At 44.7% G+C, this 14,233-nt stretch overlaps 1 protein-coding gene across 3 annotated transcripts in view; it reads right to left on the minus strand.

Annotated features, from left to right (window-relative positions):
• Nucleotides 1-1,234: 1,234 nt before the first annotated feature.
• LOC138567080 (uncharacterized) overlaps nucleotides 1,235-14,233 on the minus strand; it is a 95,954-nt gene continuing 82,955 nt past the window's right edge. For all 3 annotated transcript variants that reach the window (XM_069644939.1, XM_069644940.1, XM_069644938.1), the window contains one exon: nucleotides 1,235-11,945. In XM_069644939.1, the coding sequence (XP_069501040.1) occupies nucleotides 10,476-11,945 (1,470 nt within the window). In that variant the 3' untranslated portion in view covers nucleotides 1,235-10,475. The remainder of the gene's footprint in view (nucleotides 11,946-14,233) is intronic.

Genomic DNA, 14,233 nt, shown 5'->3' on the forward strand with positions numbered 1-14,233 from the left:
TTTTAAATACTGGGTGGTAATTGTGCATTGGAGAGCACAATTTGAGAGAAATAGGATAAATGTCCATTGAATTTACAATTGGTTCTGTAGGCTAACACATGAAAACAGCAAATGGATACCAATCCCCAACATAACACTGGGACATGTTACATTTCCATGGTGCTGTACCCACAATATATGCCAGCATTTCCATTTTAAAACATTTCTATGATTGACACCAAACACATGCAGTTGCACTATCACACACACACTTACCTACAGAACAGAAATGCCAGCATATTACACACAGTCTTAATGTTCAAACACTCATTCAAACTTGCACACACACGTTGCAAATTTATTTTTAACCACACATGCACTCACAAGCTAAAAAGAACACATTTGAAAATAGAGGAAATGTACCATTCCACATGGCTTCAGTTTTCTTTCAGGTCCACTCAAGGTGGGAAGAGATTCAGGGAAGCCTAGCAGTGTGGCATGCTAGAGGCAGAAGCACTAACCTCAGCTGGAGCTTGCGTATCATTATGGTCACTAATAACAACAATACTATTACTTGCTGTGTCTGCTTCAGACCTGTGATCTCCAGAGAGGCTCAGCTTCACCTCACTGAGGAGGCTCAACAAGGCTGAAACTCGTGTCTGGGGTTGCTGATGGTACTCTTATTCAGAGGAGAATTGCCTAGCATGTTGGTGTTGGAATGCCCTTGTGGGTGGGACAAAGACTGATATGCAAATGGATATTTGGATATTTCTCCTCTGTGAAGGGTGCAGTGAGCTAAAACGTGGTTGCAGACCCTCCTGAGTGGAAGAAATTCAAAAACACAGGGTATTTGACCCATGTTTGTTCTCAGTAGACGGGTTTCCACACTCCCTGTTGATATCCAGGCTGCATACACACCTCTGAAGTGAGTACTTAACTTGCTGAGCTCTCTTATTGAGCTACCTACCATGTATAGGGCAAGTGGCACTATCTGCTTGTTAGAATAAGAACAGGTTTAGGGGTTAATGTACGTTGAATCTCAGCTACCATCCCTGGTCCATGCAAAGCACCAGCCTTGCGTGGGTTTCTAGTTTAAGCATGTGATAGAGCCCTCAGCGTCTTCACTTTTTGAATTCAGGAGAAGAGGACCCTCTAGGAGCTACATACAGTGAAGGTAACTTCCCCTCATTTACCAGCGGATTACATACATAATTCAATAACATGTAAGGCCATAAAAAACACTCGGGGACAACTGTGAAAGAAAGCTCAGCTTTTATTTATTTTACTCTTCTTTCTTTTTACTCTTACCCATCTCTGCCTTTCATCTTCTTCTCTACAGCATTATGCTCTCTGCAGCAGTGTCACATCTGATTTTGGTATAATGTATATCTCATAGTTGTCTTTATCCTCTTATTGTTCAGATTCGTAAATGTCCTAAATCTGAAGCTAGCTATCACATGAGGTCTATATTGGGAGATCTGGTTCTCATCTCGTCGTTTGCATTATTCATGCCACCCAAGCAAGGATAATGATAGGGAAGTCAAAATCTATGAGGGGGATCACTCTGTGAGGTGAGGGCAGACCCAGCCACATTCAGGACCTTGGAAGGAGGACTAAGTGGACAGGCTTAAAGGGCAAGAGCAGACACAGTTGCCTTAGGAGCTTCTATGGTAGGTAAAAGCTGGCTAGCCTAAGGAACACTGTAAGGGCTTAGGGGAGATCATTGTGAGGGAACTGGGATCAGGATGCTCTTTATGGTTGCAGCTCTGACATGGGTCCAACAGGATTATTCATTTGGTGATGGAAATGGACAAAGCAGTGAAGTTGTGTGCCTAATATTTCTTGTCCCCATCTGGGACCACTAGTAAGTTAGATTTAGGCTATTTCTCGGTAATCCTTTGGAGCGTGGTCGCTGCCAAAATGATCTGCCCGATCTAAAGCTGGCAGTCTCTCTCTTGGGCCCTCGATGAGTCACCGCTGTTATGTTATGTTATGTTATTTCAACTTATAAAGTGCACGGTCGCCCAAAGGCATCATGGCGCTAGAGAGGAAAACTGCTAGGAAGAGGAGAAACTAGTGAAGGAGCCAGGGACTAGAATAGATTAGTTTTCAAAGCTCTTCTGAAGCTCAAATGACTAGAAGTGGCTTTAAGTAGCGGAGGGAGATTGTTCCAAAGTTTGGCCGCGGCAATGGAGAAGGCTCTGCCGCCAAGCCTCTCCCGGTTGAATGTTGGAACGATAAGTAGATTAGAGGTGGCGGATCGGAGATCCCGATCCGGCGCGTATCGGGAAAACTTAGACTGCAGAAATTCAGCTCCATGACCGTGGATTGCCCGATGGACGAGATGTGTCATGATCCAGCATGGAAAGGGAACGTCTCCATGCTCTAGCACGGAATGGGTCCTTTGCACCTGCTAAGTGGGGGGTCATTTCTGTTAGTGGCTGCACTGTTTAGCCCTTGCCTCACTGAATAAATCTGGAATGGATAAAACAGGAAGAGCCGTCTACTCCTACGGAGTAAGGGTTGGCTTTCTTATGTGATTTCCCGTATCCACATGGCCCTCCCTAGTTCTGGAAAGGACTTTGCTGCCCTGCTACCTGCTTCCACATCAGGGTAAACTCAGTCCTGTGCTTTTTCTAAGGGAATGATGTCCTCAGCCATGATCGGAGGCAGGGATACCCATGAGAAGCATGGTTTACCTCGAACATTCAGGCTATCTTCACCCTCTTTTTCTGTCATATACTCCCAATAGTAGAGTACATGTTTTAAACATATCACTGGTAGAGCAGTCATATGCTGTAATTCTTAGAGGGTGGTTACAAGTTCCTATGACTTAGGTGTCAAAACCAAAAGAACCACATTATGCTTCAGAAAAGAAGGAAAACATTTTTACAAGTACCTTAAAATCAAGGTAAACGCTTTTCCCAGAAATCCTATAGTCGCAAACTGTGAGCAAATACAATGTAAATGGCTCCACCTAGCAACAGAAGAGGCCAGGTAGGAACTGAAAAAAAGAACATCAAGTGAACCTCTCAAGGTTTCTTGCGGAGTACTTTAAGGAACTTTGTAAATTGGGAAGTCCCAGGAGGTTACAGCTGAGTTCTACAGCATCCTAGGGGCCACGTCAAGGACTATTCCATGTTTTTGGAAATATCTCACAAGCTTATAGCGTGTGACCAAATAATCTGCCTTGGTGATATGGGTGACAAATCAATCAAGAGCATCAATTAGTGTGGGAAAGCCATGTCCACTGCCAAACAACAGAGGTGTCAAGCGTGGTTGCCCCTGTGTTGGCTTACATAGAACATTATACTGATCCTTTTAATTTGCATGACAACACTTTTGCCCAGCAGATAAGGTACATTTTCTGGCAGAGTGAGTAAAATGCGTTTTTCTCTATGACATGTAAATGGAAGATTTAGTCATGTGACCAAAGGAAAACTGACACAGGCCTGCTAAACCTATACCTCAAAGTGTCTGTGTTGATGAAGAGTGGTGGATCCTATGAAAAAACGTAACCCCGCCAATAAATTGCATTCCTGGGACCACCACATAGTGTAATCCTTTGGGGACTTTGATTTGGTAGTAGGCTCTGATTGCGGATAGTGTACCTGTCTTCACTGGGGAGATATTTTTAACTCAGTATTGCACAACTCGAGGTATGACCGGTGGCACTGTTTGAACATACAAAGCCAGAAGAGCCTACACGCTCTACTGGGTAAGGGAGACTTGGCTGAGTCTTGTACCCAGAACTGCAACAAAAAAGAATGGGCTCTAGGGTGACTTTAGAATGTTGATCAACATGATAAGGAGAAACAAAAACATGCAGAAACTGTTGGGGGGGGCTTGTCGCTTGTGAGGAGGAGGATTTCGCCAAGCAGCCTTAAAGGTAGTTATGAATGGCAACCCATTGACAACCGAGATGCAACCATGTACTAATAAGGAACTCACAATGCAAGTACCATCTTGAGTTTCTAGTGATGCTTCCTGAGGGGTATATGGAAGTATGCGTGCTTCAGTATGATGATACTGAGTCACTTCCACCTCCTGTAGCGACACTTCTCTAAAGTCACTTCCTTGAAAGACTAATTTGGAGAAAACAAATTGGAAAGAATTTAAACAATGAATATCCAAGATCGTGTCAATGCCTCTCAGCCACTTGACCACCGCAAAGAAGAGAGCACAGTTGCTTAGATTTCAAATATCGTCTTTTACACCCAGAACTAAGAGCTACTGTATGTACTTTGACAGTTCTGATGACAATGGATGGGCCAAAGGAAAGAAGGAGAAGTAGGGAACCTGAAACCTTTTGCTTGGCCATAGAGAGAGTGCATGGGCCCATGGTCATCGAGCTCTGTGCCAATAGATGAAGAAAGGGATGGATACAATGAAGGATGGAAATTTAATGGAAAGGAGTGTGGAAAGCAGGGATCACCAGGAATGGAATATCAGATCTCGAGGAATGAAGGGATCTCCCGGCCAACAGATGAGGAGAGGCATAAAAGGAATGGAAGACTGAACCCTTGACGGAAGGCAAAGAGTCCATTGGCCCCTTCTGGTGTATTTCCAGGCCAACAGGTCAACTCCTCGCTCATTGGAGCAAGACAGTCAGTTCTGTCTCTCCTTATTGTTAGCAGTAGCAGAGGTGATGAAGTTCCATTAAGTTACTTGCTGCTTCGTTTTCTAGTCACTGGAGGAGCTGTCCATGATTCCTAATTGTTCTTCCTTTTTTTAAGCCGGACTCCAGACGGTTCCTCCTACTTGTGAAACAAAGATATTCTTGAATGGGCCTGAATCTGTAGTTACATTAAAGACTGACCATGCAATGGTTTGGTTGAAGATTTAGTCATTGACATTTCTGTCAGGGCACTGGTATTTAATTGATCAATTGAGCAGTACTTTTCTATCAAAGAGGCAATTAAGAACCTTTTCCTGTGCGTCAATACAAAATCAAGAAGTGAGCCCTATCAGACCTAGTCTCAGTGTCCACAGGTCTCAGGACTGAGCTCATGAGATGGATGCCTGACTCTTTGCCTCCTCTGACTTTGGTAGAAAACTCCTCATTGTCCTGGTTGCAGCATCCTCATGCTCCCAAGCCGAGGTCATCAGAGGTAAGACTGTCTGTTTTCCTTTATGGGTGTTGCATTTGAACTGTGCTCTCCCCTCTGGGGAAGTTCACTGATCGAATTTGCCATGCCAAGATTTTGTGGTTGTACCCTACCAAGATGGGATCTGCCTTTGCTTGTTGGAGAGTCAGAGGGGCATTCTAATACAACCTGTGACCTATGTTGACTAGGGTCCTGTCTTCCTTACCTAGAGGTGAGGATGCCAATGATCATGGATCTTAGCCGTGGCCTGAGGTACCAAAGCAATGGAGGCCTGAGCACAAGGAGGAGAGGTGACTCGGTCCAGATAACCTGTGAGAGGTGCCTGTTTGATATCAATTTTGCAATTATTTCTCTGACGGAGGAAAGGCTTTATCTAATATCTGCCGCCACTTTACCAAGGTCTAACTAAAGAGGGATACCAGTCCTCTCTTACACCAAGGGAAGAAGGACAAGACGTAAGAATCTTATCTAAAGGTGGTAGGGAGCATGTTCCCTAAGCTGCATCCATACAAGTATACTGTGGTAGGTCAGAAGGAGGAGATATGCAAGGGTTTGCCATTTCAAGAAGTATTTATTTAAACAAAATTAAAAAAAGGCCTGACTTTCCCTAGTCTAAGGGTTTCCCTACCTAACAAAACTAAACTAGGGTGCTCGTCGTCCATTCTATGGTCCAAAGTAATAATCTGCCCTCCATCCAAAACTAGTCTATGCTGACTTATACTAAACAACTAAACACCATGAGAATTACTCCCTTCTCCTGATGCTTGCTTTTCAGCCATGTCCTTTTCTGTATAGGATCTTCAAATAGCGCTTAGCTATTTTCTGTACCAGTTCTTTCAGTTCTCGTGGGGGACTTTTTCACATCTCTTTCTTTAGCTCTCCTTGCTTTCTTATAGTCCTCTCTAGCTATCCTGAAACCTGTATACTCTTGTACTCCACCCGTTTCAGTAGCAATGGATAGACCTTCTCTTTTTTCCACCAGTTGCACGGTTCTCCTTTTAGCACTTGCTTTATCTTTATGGCCATTAGTTTCCTCACTGGGATCTGTGTCATGTACCCAGTGATTATTCTCACTCTTCTTGTGATTTGTCCACCCACTGGGATGAGTAGGTTGAGCCCTTGAAGGATACTCCCTCTTCTTAGTATCTGTCTCTTCACTTGACCGAAAAGGCTGAGTCCCTTCTTACACTGTATTTGACGTGGTTCTTCACTGGGTTGAGGAGGCTGTGTCCCTAAGAATTTCCCACTCTTCCTTTGACTTGCTCCTTCACTGGGGTGAGGAGGCTGGGTCCTGGAAGAATGCATACTCTCTTTCTTATCTGGTTCTTCACTGGTACGAGTAGGCTGCTTTCCCAATGGTACCTCACTTTTCTTATGACTTGGTTCTTCACTGGGACGAGTAGGCTGTGTCCCTAAGAGTGTATCGCTCTTCTAATGAATTGGTTCTTCACTAGGACCAGTAGGCTGACCCCAGGAAGACTTCTTACTGTTCATCACTTCTCGCCATTTAATGCGATGAGTAAGAGTACTCCAATCATTATATTCATTTTTCGTGGGTAGCCGAATATGGTTATGCCAATTGTTATAAATGCCACATTCCCCCGGTCTCCAGCTTCCCCTGCTACCTACAATGTAATGGAATTGTGTCACCGGGTTGATGTTCTCCTCTTCTCGTGCTCCGTATTCTGTCAGTACGGCTCTGTAGCTCACATCTCCTTCTCCACCTTCACTTTGGCGTTTCTTTTCCAATGCACTATCGGCACAAAAAGGGTTTTCCTTTCCCTCCCCCTTCTGGCCAAAATCTTCCTCTTGTGTCCACTTCTCAGGACTCTCCACAATCAAACAGTGCCCAGTGGTCTGGTGCTGTGCAGCTCATGCACTTCACTGTTCTGGCTTCCTTTTGCCAGTCTTCCTCAATCATCCCTCCTGGAACCCTCTTCTTCCTGCTAGACTCTCGATAGTCTGCTCCTTAATCAGTCCAACTTGGACAGCCTTTCTCCATGACTGTTCACTGGTGCGTTAAGCAGCATTCTCCACAGGCTTTCGGTCCCCCTGACGCTGCTGCTTTGACGCTCTGTGTCTCTCTCTGACACTCTCTCGCCCATCCTTCTATTATGATGCTGCTCTGGGGCATCCCCAGCTTCTGGTGATAGTCCTTTTTCTGTGTTGGGGCCATATGCGTTATGATTCCTTTGGGTTTCTTAGTCCCATTATCTGGTAGGTACTTAATTTGCATTACTCCATAAATTGTACTTGTCTCAGTATTGGAGAGATATTTGTTTTCTTTTGACATATCACAATAGCAAATGAGAGAGGTTTCTCCAACGTTTCTGTCAACTGGTTGGTTCTGAAAATATTTCTGATTGAGTTGGAAAGGGTGTTCCTCACCGGAACAGGAGCACCTATACCCAGGAGGGGAGTCTCTCCCTCTGAGGTCCTGCTTACCGACACCCATAGGGGGAATATTATGTAGCAGGCTCACCTCCCTAGCCCCACATAAAAAGTTTCTCCCCTGGGGAGAAGTGGCTGGATCCAGCGATTTGTCAAAATACCCTCAAGGATAATGTTAGAACCGTGTGTGGAAAAGGTGTCATTCTCTGGACCATCCAACCACCAGTATCACCCACCTATGGATGTGCAGGTACTGGGGAATGTTAGCATTTGCTATTGGCCTGCACTGGGGCCTCTTTGGTAGTTGGTGCTGGAGAAGGAGGATGAACCTGTCTTGTAAGGTATGTGAAGTAAGCCCTTCTAGTCCCAGGGTGTCATGAATTTAATAATTGCCTTGCCTGTTGGAGGAGGGTGGCTACTGTTGATACTGATGTCCCATGAGCAATGGAATCTCCGGGAGGCTTGAACAGTACAGAGGGAGATATATTTGGACCTTTGATGGGCTAATGGCAGCACTAAGAAGGTCATCTTCAACAGTCTAAGCTGGATGTAGGGGATCAAAGAATGAAATTGAAAAGAATGGCTTAAAAGTAGAGGGGAATCACATGGAATCCTAAGTGCCCAAAAGGAAAATGGGGTGGGCTTTTACCTCCCCCATATGAGCACCACACTAAAGTGAAGGTGCTGGAGAGGGCCATCCCAAAAATCAGGAGTGAAAGGATCCAGATGATGGGCTTGAAAATTATCAGCCTTTCCCATGGGAGAAGGGAAGGAATGGCACAGTTGCCAAACAACAAGGGAAAGGTGAATGGATAAGCAAGGATCGGGTCCACATTAAAGGTGAGCCAGGTTCTTGATGGGCTATCTGATGAATTCAGAGAGACTGTTGACATTGAGGCTTCTCGGCATTAGTATAATTGTATTTTTTCACACCTCTAGCCAAGAATCTGTGGAATTCGACCTTTACAGCACCTCAGAGAATTGGTTGATTTTAGGCATGTAGGAAAAATAATGGTTTCTGCAGTACCAGACATAGTGCAAGCACTGACTCCCTCCAGTTATGAGATGCCCTCTGTTGTTTGTTAAATCAAAGAGCCCGGGAAGAACACATTGCCTAGTTGGGAGCCAGTTAAAATAAGGATGATTTTCCCTGAAACTTCGGTTGCTTCTCTGCGGCTAAGCTACAACATATTGGAGTTTTACGCAGGGCTCTGAACATAAACCTAGAGGGCCATCAAAAGAGCATGTTGTTGAGACACTGGACAGAAAGGAAATCGCAAGGTGAGCAAGAAGGACAGGGCTGCTTGGGGTTGAGGCACTGAAGGCAACGGATGTCTTTGGAGACCTGCGATTGAGATGAGTGACAGTTCTTAAAACCGGTCACCAATGGCTTTGGCTTAAAGCCGGGGGACCTCAGTAGGGGCCAAGGGCTGGAAAAGTAATTTAAATGTGAGATAAACGCAAGCTAAGCTACAAACCGCATAAAAAATATACAAAGGTGTAGGAAGTCCGAACAGACGTAGTGAGTAAAGCCAGTGGTTAAGTATGCCTGTCAGGCCCCTTTCTGAAATCTTCTTACTATCCAAGGAATGTTTCTTGCAACCAGGGCATTCCAAGAGTCTGTTGGAAGAAGGACTGGCCGCTCCAATTTCATATGGATACAGTGAAGATCATGGTAATAGAATAGATAAAAAGGTTAATGCTCTACTGTTCTGTTAAATCTCTTCATTGTCATATTTGTTTGGAATTTATATTGGCTCTCAACTGTCGCAACGTCTGTCGTCTCCTTTTGTTCTTCTCTTGCCTTAATTTCTTTCCATACAACAAGCTAACTATTCTCTATATCTGTCCAAATGCATGTCCTGTGTACGTTCTCAGCCAAACCTGTGCCACCTTACTACACTCACTAACTAACTCCAATCTCAGACAACGCCTATACTCATTTTGGTGCATGATAGAAAGCAAAAGGCCAAGAAAATGTGTATGGTGGGCCGACCAAGACTAAACAAATCTCATAATCAGCCAATCACAAAGCACACACCAGTCAATCACTAGCTCTGATTACATTTGTCAGCTGAAATTCCCAAACAGAAGCAGAACCTGAACTACTCTTCTTCTAATAATCAGCGAGGGAAGGCCAAGGCCTAAATAAGAGCTTGACCCTTGCTTTGTCAAGTGTTTTCCAGATCAACCAACTAACATACAAACACAATCTACAGCTCTGTTCTCTCTCATCATCATGGAAAGCTGACCAAATATTATACAGAGCCCGGAATAATCTTTGTTGCGCAGGCGGTCGACTAAGGCATAAATACAAGGCAGAACCTGAAGCACACTTCATCACATGGTCAGGCGACCAAACTCCATACTCAGCACACACCCTGATCTACTCGAATGGATGTCTGACTAAAATATAAACAAACGGTATAGCCTGGACTACTGTTCATCTCCTAGTCAGCTGACCAAAACCCACACACAATTAGAGACCGACCCACTTACCCTTTCATGCACAGCTGATCATGGTCCAAACACAAGGAATATCTCAATCTACTCTGTATGTCTTTGACGGCCAACCAGAAGAGACTAACCTCTACCAACCTCTTGTATCATGGATGGCTCATAAGCACTCGTATGCCAAGCAAACCCGGACACTTTTCTGGTATCATGGAAGGACAAATAAGCTTGGGAGATCAAAAAGTGAAAATATTCCCTGTCCAAATGATACATTTATATATACCTTGTGTCTTCCGAGTATAAGGACGTTCCATTTTGCTCAACTAGTGTAGTAATCCTGCAGGAATGATAGAAAGCAAGCACACTACATTGTGTTTTTCAAAGAGTTTGATACTAGGTATGGCATTCTTCATTTCATAATATCAAGGTTTATGTATCTAGGTTATGTTCAAGGTATGTAAAGTTGGTCTGAGCTCAGGTGCTATAGTGTGTTTCTGGTACATGTTGTCGCGCCATGCTTTGGAAAGATCCTGAATGTCAACATCACAGAAGAGTGGAGTCTGCTGGATAGCTGCTCCTATGCTCTTGATCTGTGCTTGCTGTGTTGGCTGCCTTAGTCCGTGAGAGGGAGCTGTTGTAGGGGAAATCATTCCCCTGAAGGCCTGGATTGTTCAGCGGAGGTCGGGAGCCACTTCCATGACCCTGGCAGGGCTTGTTCCTTTTCGGTCTTCCTTGGTTTTGCAGTTGTTCTGGTCTACAGTTGGTCTGGACCTCTCTCCCATGGGTACATGGATTTGGGTAACCAATGCCAGGGGGCATTGCAGGTTGGTGGACAGGCTCCGAAGCATTTATAGGCCTGCTCATAGCATCAAGTGACCCTATTTGCTGGTGACGAACATCTGCTGGGTAGCCACAATCATATGTATGTCTGGCTGGGTATGCTGCATTTTGATCACATCTGGTTGCGTAGCCAGCGTCTGTGGTAACTCTGCACTCATAGTCTATAACTAAGTCTCCACCAGGAGGGCATGTAGCATTTGGGGAATATCTTGTGTGGTAGGACGTTTTTTGTGTCTGGTCTGTGCTCCCTCTGGGTTCACAGTCATCCGCTAGAACCTTGTAGGTCTTATATTCCACATCAGAACCACCTCCAGGTTGATGTCTGCTCAATCGCAGTTCCTCAATAGTTGGTGGAGAGCCTTTCTCTTCTAGCTGTGTGTTAACAAGACTGTCCAATATCTTCTGAGCAGACCGGAAGTCCACTGGTGCCTCTCCTTCCTTTTTCTTGGGTTGCTTCTCCATAAACAGCCTGAGCCAGTCTTCTTGCAGATCATCCCCAGAGCTCTCTGAGTTGCCGAAAGTTGCCAACATCTGCAAAGAGCTACTCAAGAACGAGTGCTGGATGAAAGAAGGGGTGACAGAGTCTGACGAAAAGAGAGATGTCCCCCCACTGGCATTTGATCTTTGGTCTTCAGGTACTGCCTCGATGCTGCTACCTGCCTGGGAAGAAACATGCCTTCTTGAATGCTCCTCCATAGTTTCTGGCATACAGTCAATTAACTGAGGGACCAGGAGGGTGTCTGACTGAGTCATGTTTTCAAGGCTGCATTCGCTCTCCATGGAAATGTGAAACTGCTCCAGGGATGGTGAGTGAACCCCTGGGTGCTGCTTCCAGGGACTGAAGGCAGTGTTTCGGGTGACAGTGTTGGGCGTGGGCTTCAACACCTCAAGCTGTTTTTCCATTTCCTGCATCAGGAAGGGGTCATACCCGTGCATGTCCTTCCATTCTGGTTTGGGTGTCTCTGCGGCACTCAGAACTGCACTGGGAATGCAACCCAACTTGTTAACTTTGAGTGAGGACTCTGGATGGAAGGGGCTCTTGTTGTTGTGGGACATATCCATAAAGGGAAGAGGTGGAGCCACCAGAGGCATATCAACAGAGCTTGCCTGACACAGGATGCCCTGGTTTTCAAGATGGGGATGCTTCTCAATGGATATCGGGGAGCTTGAAGTCTGAAAAGGGAAAGAGGAAGAAATTAACATCAAGGAAACAACTCACTGTGTCAAGTTATCCCCATCGGATGAATTGAAAGGGTTTGAGATTGGCAGTCTGGTAGTTATTACTTAAAGGAATAGTTCACTCTAAAATTATATTGGCTAAAAGATGGCCCATAATCAAAAATATATATAAAAAATATTTTTAAGCAAAGTTCCTATGTAAAGTTTTGAGCAAATGAGGCTCAAACTTAAAAATTTCAAGCACTGGGAGGCATCCATTTTGTGAAAATGGATGAGCCTCCTCTGCTTGTGTTAAGCTCTGTCCTTGCGGCACTAATGAAGCAAAAGCCAGCCGGCTGTAATAAACAAAGGCTACCAGTAGGTGGCTTTTGCTTCATTAGTGCTGGAGAGCAAAGAATGCAGGCAGGAAGGCTGCATCACGGTAAGTGTTTTTTAATTTGTTTTATTTCCTTTTATATTCATGGCAATTATAAATACAACTCAGTTGTATTTTTGACTGCTGTGGCTTTCGCGTTGAGTCTCCCGGGCCCAGAAGACTCAAAGTGAAAGTACCAGCATTTATAAATACAACATTGGGGGAGCCCAGGAAACTTAAAAAGAAAACCACAGCGTTTATAAATACAACCCCTTTGTATTTATAACTGCCGTGGTTTTCTTTCTAAGTTTCCGGGGCTCCCCCGGGTCAGAGGAGCCTGGGAAACTTCGAACGAAAACCACAGCAAATATAAATACAACAGCGTTGTATTTATGATTGCGGTGGCTTCAGCTTTGAGTCTCCCGGGCTCCCCCTGTGCTCCCCTGGTAGGAGGAGCCCGGGAAACTTAGAAAGAAAACCACAGCAATTATAAATTCCACCGCGTTGTAGTTATGATTGCGGTAGCTTCAGCTTTCAGTCTCCCTGGCTCCCCCGGGCCAGGGAAACTTAAAAAGAAAACCACAGCATTTATAAATACAACAAGGATGTATTTATGATTGTGGTGGCTTCAGCTTTGAGTCTCCTGGGATCCCCCGGCCTGGGGGCGCCAGGGAGACTCAAAGCTGAAGCCACCACAATCATAAATTCAACAATGTTGTATTTATAATTGCAGTGCCTTTTCTTTTAGGCAAATCCAGGCAATTATGAATACTTTGCTGGCATCCAGCAGAGTATTCATAATTGCTGCAACTTTCTTTTCTAGTTTCCCGTGCACAGGAAACTAGAAAAGAAAGTAGCAGCAATTATGAAAACTCTGCCGGCAGCCGGCAAAGTATTTATAATGGCTCTGCCTTTCATTTGACATTTTCTGTGCTTCCCTGGGCTTGGGGAGCACAGAAAACGTACAATGAAAGTAAAGGCAGCCTCCTCTCCATGTTAAGCTCTGCTCTGGCTGCAGAAAGCAAAAGCTCCCAGTAGGGGGCTTTTGCTGCTTGATTAGTGTAGCCAGAGCAGAGCTTAACATGCATAGAAGAGACTGCTTGAAATCACAAAATGGATGCCCCCATGGAAACACTTTGAGCCTCATTTCTTTAAAAAATATGTTTTACATATATTTTTGATTATTGCCCATCTATTCCTTTAAGCTTTCTGAGACCACTACTGGGGTGATTTGAAGCGGGTTAAAAGCATCACACATAACCTATGTTCCAACATAAAATAAATATTCTTGGGGGAAGAATAGGCACACATGTTACTTTGTTTCCTTTGTATTGTTCTGCCCTCCAAAGAGATGCTGTTAGTGGAAAGCCAGATGCCTCCCCTTTACCTAGGGTGAGAGGGAGAGAGAGGGAGAGTGAGAGGCAAGAAGCGAGGATTGCTTTAGTAACGTTGTTTCCGTTATATTGTGAGTTTCGGCTTAAAATGAACATCTAGATTCGATCAGTGGCACTGTGCACCGGGATGTTGTGGTACCCCTAAACTACAGCCGTTTGAAGCAAGCTGTTGTGGGATTTGCCATCTTGAAATTCAAGGGTTTGCAGCGTGTGACACAGGGTAAGATGAAAAGCAGGAAAGATGTGTCATGCTCAGCACCCTCTGCTGATATCACCATTGTAATGCATGGCTAAATTCTCACTTGCTCAATTTTTTGCCCGAATTAAAACAGAAACTCAGTCCACGTGGCCCGCCACAGAAAAAGGAAAGGAGTCGCATGAAAGAGGCCTTTTTTTGGGCAATTGGGGCTGATGTGTGATGCAAAGAATAATGAAGTGGAACATGAGAAAGGAAAGTTTTCCTTTAATTTAGGGAAAAAAGTGGGAGCGAGCGAGTGGTGCAGGTGCAAACAGCCATCAGCCTGCTCAGTACA

This window comes from Ambystoma mexicanum, chromosome 2p (genome assembly GCF_040938575.1).
Source record: "Ambystoma mexicanum isolate Mex_15411 chromosome 2p, UKY_AmexF1_1, whole genome shotgun sequence".
Lineage (NCBI taxonomy): Eukaryota > Metazoa > Chordata > Amphibia > Caudata > Ambystomatidae > Ambystoma > Ambystoma mexicanum.